Source organism: Carya illinoinensis, chromosome 5 (assembly GCF_018687715.1).
Source record: "Carya illinoinensis cultivar Pawnee chromosome 5, C.illinoinensisPawnee_v1, whole genome shotgun sequence".
In the NCBI taxonomy this organism is placed as follows: Eukaryota; Viridiplantae; Streptophyta; class Magnoliopsida; order Fagales; family Juglandaceae; genus Carya; species Carya illinoinensis.
In genome coordinates, this window is record NC_056756.1 from 44,364,231 (window position 1) to 44,371,525 (window position 7,295).

Consider the following 7,295-nt stretch of genomic DNA (forward strand, 5'->3'; position numbering starts at 1 on the left):
TGTTAAAAAATAAGTGAGTAGTAGAACTATTTGATCTTTTGCAAAATGTTGTTGATCAATCTCAATAATCGGATTGCTGGCTATGAGTAAAACATTTTGATTTATTTTTTAAAGTGGGTAGCGAGACAGATTAGTGAATTGGAGTGCTTTATTTTTTTAGAATTCTCACTTTTGCTTTGTGATACACAGTAGGCAAACAAAATTACTTAAAATATACCACATAAATAAATATATGTAGCTGGAAATGATACCAAAATCTAAGATAGGACGTTACAATATTTCTCTCTGCCCTCCGGTATTTAAATTTGCTTTGTTTTGGACACTCCAATGTTGTGCCTTCAATTCAATTTAAGTAATTAATTATCAGGTAATTTGAGAGTATGGATATAATATGATACTCGAATTATAGTGTCTAATTTATTGGTTAAAATGCTATTGAGTGCCAAATATAGTCCAATCCAATATAACAAAGTGGGAAAAAAATGTCTGATACAAACTGAGAATAGCATCCTAACTTTTTCAAATAAAACTCAATTATAAACACAAAAAGTATCTTTTGTAGTCTACCAAATAGGAGAAGAGTACAGTTATCCACATGCCTGTAAAGACTTGGATGCTAGCTTTTCCTTTAAGAAGTTGATGGCAAAGTTTGACTTGATAGCCAATCTTGACTTGAATTTTCTTGATCACAATCTTTTATCACTCTTTCTGGGGATGATAGGGGAGCTCTAGAAGGTATTTGTAAGTGTTCAACTTCTCCTTCAAGCATTTCTACAACTTTCTTCATAGAAGGACGATTACTAGGATTCGTTTGTATACACCATAATGCGACAATGATCATCTTTCTAACTATCTCTTTGTCCTCTTCAGCAGCACATTCTATTTCAATATCTTTCCCATCATTGAATTGATCATACACCCAGGTAGGAAAGTAAATCTGGCTTGAATGTTCGACAAAAGCATTCAGGTTCTTTCTTTTGCCAACCAATTCCATCAAGAGCATTCCAAAACTATAAACATCCACTTTGTATGAAATACCTCCAATGTTTTTGTAGAACAATTCAGGAGCCATATAACCCAATGTCCCTCTTGCAGCAGTCAAAGAAATAGTATTGTCTTCTATGGAATACAATTTTGCTAAGCCAAAATCAGAAATCTTAGGGGTGAAGTTCTCATCTAGAAGGATGTTATGAGGTTTGATATCGAAATGCAAGATTTGCATGTCACATCCTCGATGCAAATACTCAATCCCACGAGCCACTCCTAGAGCAATATTATATGTTTTCTCATTGTCTAGGAAGATACTTTCCTCCGAAGAAAAAATGTATTTATTTAGAGATCCTTTGGGCATAAAGTCATATACAAGAGCACGCTTTGATCCATGAACGCAATAACCAATAAGTTGCACCACATTAACATGATGTATCCTTCCAATAGTTGCCACCTCATTGATAAAATCTTGCCCATTTGTGTTTGACTGGCCTAACTTTTTTACTGCCACAAGACATCCACTTCGAAGTGTTCCTTTAAATACTGTGCCATATCCTCCTTCACCCAATTTTTCCTTAAAACCTTTGGTCATCCTCTTAATTTTTGAGAAGGAGTAACTTATTGGCATAAAGTTATTTTGGCTTTGTAGAAATTCTTCAACAGCATTGTACATGGATAAGTGCCTCCTTCGCCATTTATATATCAAAAATGCAATCACAAATGGAGTGCCTAACACGCTAAAAAGCACACGCCATTCTGGAAAGGAAATCACAAAAGTAATTATAAGAAAGGGATCTTATAGTTGCAGTACCAATACTCTATTTGTTGTCAGCATTGTGTTATATTTAATTAGGAGTGCCTAACGCCCTTTTAAATTCTTTTGGTTAGGAACAATACTATTTCTATTTAGTGTCAATTTAATATTATGTCCGACTATTTTCTTGTTTCGTAGTTTAAGGAACGATTTGCTAAAACAATTAAAAGAGATAAAAAAGCAAGAGATAAAGATTCTTACCGAGCAAGAATCCAATTATTATTTCCATTACAACTGCAAAAGTTGTTACAAAAAATATTAATCTCCATTAAAATTTAGCCAAGAATTGAAGTAAAAGAATTAAATGTACAAACATGCATGCTTAGAATGCATTCATCGTTAGTGAGATCTAAAAGGAATGTTCAGAATGCATTAATCCAACAGTTTGATCAGATCCATGAAGCGAAACGCATCCAATTATACATGCATTATACATCTCATATCTTTCTGAAATAGAAAACTCACCAAAAAATGGCGAATATATTGGTATGAACCGACCTAGTTTGACAAAAAAAAAAAAAAAAAACAAACAAACAAACAAAAAAGAAAAAAGAAAAAAGAAAAACACTGTCAGTACGTCAAATCAACAATTAACAATCAAGCCATAATGTTATAGCTGGCTTTTGTTTACACATTATTATAGGTTCGCTGCTTATTGAGTTAGTGGACTCACCCTTCATCTCCACCATTTTTTTAGTTAACTTTGATGGTTATAACATTTAGAGCAAATGCCACGTGACAGGATTATAAGAGAAATATGAGATTAGTGCCAAGTGGCATAAGTGGATTTCTCTAAGCTAATATAAATTTTGCTAGTATTTAGTTTATTATACATAGAATAATTTTTGCGACACTTGATTTTAGAGGACTTTTTGTATTTAAGTTCTTATTATTATGGACTTCAGGATAAAGGGTTCACCCCAGATGCAGGGGTGTGATAATCGGCCTTTCAAAGCTTTTGTTTGTATTTATTTATGTTTTTAGCAATTCTACTTCTTGTACTATATTTTATTATCCTCAGTCACAATATCTGTTGTGACATGTTTTAAGGGACTTCATAGAATTTTATTAAAATGAAAAGACAGTTAAAATGTGACATATTAGCTTGTGTGATTGGAGATATATAACACGTCAACAATTATATATAGATATATTATAACTATATAATACTTTATTTATATAAGTAATGTTGAAAGTTAGATATAAGTCTAGGACATGCAAGTCTAGGGTAGTCCTGAAAAAAAAAAATTGGGCATGCCATGAGAAAGTTACTTTTAAAGTTGGGCCAGCTTTTTCTAATTTATATATTGCTGCGGAATTGCACATTTTATGCCTGCAGAAATCATTATATATGTATGTATGCATGCATGTATGCATGCATGTGCATGTAATTAATATATCTTATCTTATCTACATGTTTAAACTGTTTTCATGTTTCACTGCTTAAGGAATGACCTGTTACAAGACGAAAGAGAATTAATAGATGAGAGAGATACATAATATCCTTACCGATGGCCCATGATCCAATATGATAAGCTGGCCGCGTAACTGCATAAAAGAAATAAAGGCAAGTGTTCAGTTAATTTATATAGAAACTAAAAAGTGATTTAAATAATCGAAACAGTCCAGATTTAACGAAACTATATAAACAGCTTTATGATCCATTTATGTTGTCAATAAATATAAACAACTTTTGAGCATGCATTGAATACCAACCTTAAACTGTTGTGAGGGACATATATAATAGGGGCTTGGAAAGAAAATTTTTCAGAGAAATCAACTCATAAGGAAACTGGCCGACATATTATATTAATATAAAATCACTTTTGTAAAACTAGTCCTATATATATACACGTAGACGGCTACGTTTAGAACCTGAAAGCAGCTGAGCTCATCTGAGTCGAGTTTAAATTTAAGCATAATTTAACATCCAAACACACAATTTTTTAATTACTAAACATAACTTAACTCAAGACCTATTTACATGTAGGACTAACAATCTTTTTTCAATTCAACACCTCTTTACATGCGGGACTAACAATCTTTTTTAACTTCTCATAAATACATTTAAATTTATCTTAACATATAAACACATCTAAACTCATCTTAGGTAGGTCCCGTAAAACTCACTCAACTATTTGAATTTACTACTATTCATAAAAAATTCAACTCAACTCAATATCCAAACGTAGTAGGGTAATATTCAAATTTTCATTAAAGAGGGGAAGCTACTTATTTAATAAATTTGAAATTTGTCCTTTTATTTTATTAATCATTGTTTCTTAGATGGAAAAGAAGTTTAATTCAACAGTTTGAGATCACTTATACCCACGCACAAGGTTATACGTACCTAGCTAGCTACCTTGTGTTACTACGTACCAAGGAAACTTCAATATGAAACTTACTATTTATATAACTCTCTTAACGTGGCACCACTACGTAGTGTCACGTGATAAATTTATTAAAAATAAAAAAATATAAAAAATAAATTCAAACCAAAATTAAGTTGGATGTTTGAAAATACAAAAAGAGTAAGATCACTGAAATTCTACGTCTCTTTGCACCTTTTGTGTTTGTATTTTTAATTTATTTTTAATAAATCACATAACATCACATGGTAGTTCCATGGCAAGAGATCAGTCACATGGTAGTGCCCTTTTTAGACGAAGTAATTTTTTTAGCTAGTTTCTTCATAAATTTGAAAATTGTCCTTTCATTTTGTTCATTTTTTTCTGAGATCGATGTAAAAAAGTTTTAATCCAACAATTTGAGATCATTGATGCCCGTGCACAAGGTTATTCGTACCAGCTTGTGTTACCGACAATCAATGCTTTATTATACATGATCTAACATCTTATATATAGAGATAGAAAACTCACCTACATATATAACATTTACCAGATCTTGTAAGAAAGTAGCGAAAGTAAATCCGCCTGAATGGTTTGACAAAAAATGATATAACATTAGCGTTCTAGAATCTTCAATTAAAAATCAAGTCATTATAATGCTAGTTAATCAGAACTGTGGAAAATGGGTTGATAATAGGTCAAAGCCAACAAAAGGCTAATAATAGGTCGAACGAGCTAACAATGGGCTACATATATATGGCATTGGTCAGCTATAGAATCAAAATTAATAGACTAAAAATAGGACCGTGACTTTAAAAAATGCTCACAACAGACTAAAATCAAATAAAAAAAAAATGCCCAAAGCTAATAAAGATACTTCAAACGCATGAATTTAAATGAGACAGTTGAACCAAGATGAAAATCTTGTGAGAAATAATGCTGACAGAAGAACTTTGAATTTTATCTTCGTCAATATTTTTTTGGTGGAAGAAATTAAATGCATCGGATGCTTGATTGACCAGCACCGATTCAATGATTACTAGCTTAGGTAGTTGTCGTTCTCGCTCATGCATTAATAATTGGCTGATGTTTACCTAACTGAAAAAGATGAAAGAATTTACTTGCGATCACAGATTTTGAATCAACTCCCTCCTTATAAATTTTGTTCAATTTTAATAATTAGAAAAACACATTATAATATAAAAGAAAACTGACCGACACATTATAATATAAAATCACTTTTGTAAAACTAGTCCTATGTAGACTAAGTAATCATCTTCAATTAAAAATCAGAAGAACTCCAGCAAATAAAAATATTAATTATAGCCCCTATCACGTATATATCCCTTCAAATTAGTACACATCAGTCAACATGATGAAAATCAACATATCCATCAGCACTAAAAATAGTAAAATTGATTACACCAATAAATATATCACTATGAAAATCAACCCTAGAATGTTTCAAATGATGTACGGTGCTAATCAGAATTCAGTCAAGGAAGAAGTACTTCAATAATTGCCAAACCAACATATATAATGACTAGATATATCTACTTAGAGTTCGGATCTCAAATTTATTACTCACTCCAATATGGGTCGCAATGAGCTTGATTATCGTCACCGACGTAGCAATCATAGTATGATCTGCAGCTTCCACAAAGTGTACTACTGTAGAACCATGAAAGCTCAAAACCATGTGAGAATACGTTGCGGAGGTCAGTACATGAGGAAATATTAGGATATTCATTAATTTGTTCTGGCCACGATATCAGAGACATTTGCTCTATCGTGCACGACTCCTCCATATCCATCACACTGATGTCCTGATAGTCATAATATTTTCCAACAAAAAGATATATGTACCTTTTGGAATACTGAGACAAAGAGGAGTTGGAAGCAGAGCCAGATCTATTATTAATATTAGAACAATTCGTAGGAGTCGAGAAGAAATAGAAAGAGGAATTCGGAGCCACTGGCTTTTCACAATTCACAATAACCACAACTTGTGATGGTTTTTCCTTGAATCCTTGTCTTGTCGAGTTCGCTCGTACATATGTTGAATATGAATATTCAACATAATCCCTAGGATTCAAACCACGATAGTTTCGAAAATAACGATAGTTTAGAAAATAACGAGGGATGAAGGAGTAATTATCCTCCTGAATACCTGCGTCTACAATTCGGATGGTGTAGTTGTTGTAATTGATTTGGCTTACGTAGTATCTACTACCATGTAAAGATAACAACGTATGATTGTTCTCATCACATGAGAGCTCATACCTTGTATCTCCACACTTCGGTGGATCCCCTTTCAGTCGAAATGGATAGCTGATGTTGGGGATATTGCCACAGGAAGAAGGAACACATGAGTAGTTATCATGAGTATCATTAAGACTAGAAGCTGGAGGAAGAAGCTGGAGGAAGACCAGAACAGTTATAAGGAGGACCATGAGTCCAGCAGGGAAGGCTGTCGTTCCTCTTGTCATCAACAATTAACAGAGAGAGCCAGAGAGGGAGATCAGAGAAAGAGAGAGGATTAGGGAGATCTAGAGGTCGTAGTTTCCACAGCGTACGTCTGTAGACAAACATTCAGGTACAGGAGGAGGAGTAAACATAAGCCCACGTTCAAGAATTAATGTTCACAATAAATAGAATTGCATGGGTTGACGGAGTCAATTGTGATTACTGTGAGAGAGGAGTCCAAATTAATTATTATTGGTGGTGGAAAGTGGTTTGTCGGCCAACTTGTTTACTACGAAATTATACAGATTGCGACTACTCATGATATTATTATAGCCACTTACCTTCTCGTGCCGATTCATCATTCAAATGAAGACGAAAACGAAATAGAAAATAGCTATTAATTATGCATCGTTTTATACACGCCTACCTTTTTGTTCAGAAATTCGATAGGAATCACGCGATCACACTCTTTCAACATTCAGGTACATGAAAGAATGTGATCCTGTACTCATAAAAACATAGTCAAAGCATAATATTTGTGTTCTAAAAATATTAGATGCATCTAAAAAAAAATAAAAAAATCTAACATTCATCTATGCATGCATCATAATGCAATCTACTACATATTCCATTATTTGCTATATATACATTACAAAATACAAAATTACAATATATAA

General features: G+C 32.8%; 1 protein-coding gene across 4 annotated transcripts; it reads right to left on the bottom strand.

Moving 5' to 3' along the window:
• Positions 1–435: 435 nt before the first annotated feature.
• Positions 436–6,798, bottom strand: LOC122309959 (LEAF RUST 10 DISEASE-RESISTANCE LOCUS RECEPTOR-LIKE PROTEIN KINASE-like 2.1). Of its 4 annotated transcripts, XM_043123788.1 has the most exons (6): positions 5,741–6,798; positions 4,684–4,737; positions 3,314–3,352; positions 2,270–2,302; positions 2,006–2,038; positions 436–1,746 (listed from the first exon to the last, which is right to left on the bottom strand). In XM_043123788.1, exons 1-6 carry the CDS (start codon positions 6,639–6,641, stop codon positions 629–631), a joined length of 2,178 nt encoding a protein of 725 aa, XP_042979722.1. In that variant the 5' UTR covers positions 6,642–6,798; the 3' UTR covers positions 436–628. The 4 variants fall into 4 exon arrangements, with proteins under 4 accessions (XP_042979722.1, XP_042979724.1, XP_042979723.1 ...); XM_043123790.1 differs by lacking the exon at positions 4,684–4,737; XM_043123789.1 differs by lacking the exon at positions 2,270–2,302.
• Positions 6,799–7,295: the final 497 nt, after the last annotated feature.

Coding starts and splice junctions, on each gene's coding strand:
- LOC122309959 (XM_043123788.1), bottom strand. CDS start 6,641: ATGACAAGAGGAACGACAGCCTTCCCTGCTGGACTCATGGTCCTCCTT. Junction 2,303..3,313: donor TATTGGATCATGGGCCATCG/GTAAGGATATTA, acceptor TTGTCAAACTAG/GTCGGTTCATACCAATATAT. Junction 1,747..2,005: donor AATAATTGGATTCTTGCTCG/GTAAGAATCTTT, acceptor TTTCCTTTCCAG/AATGGCGTGTGCTTTTTAGC.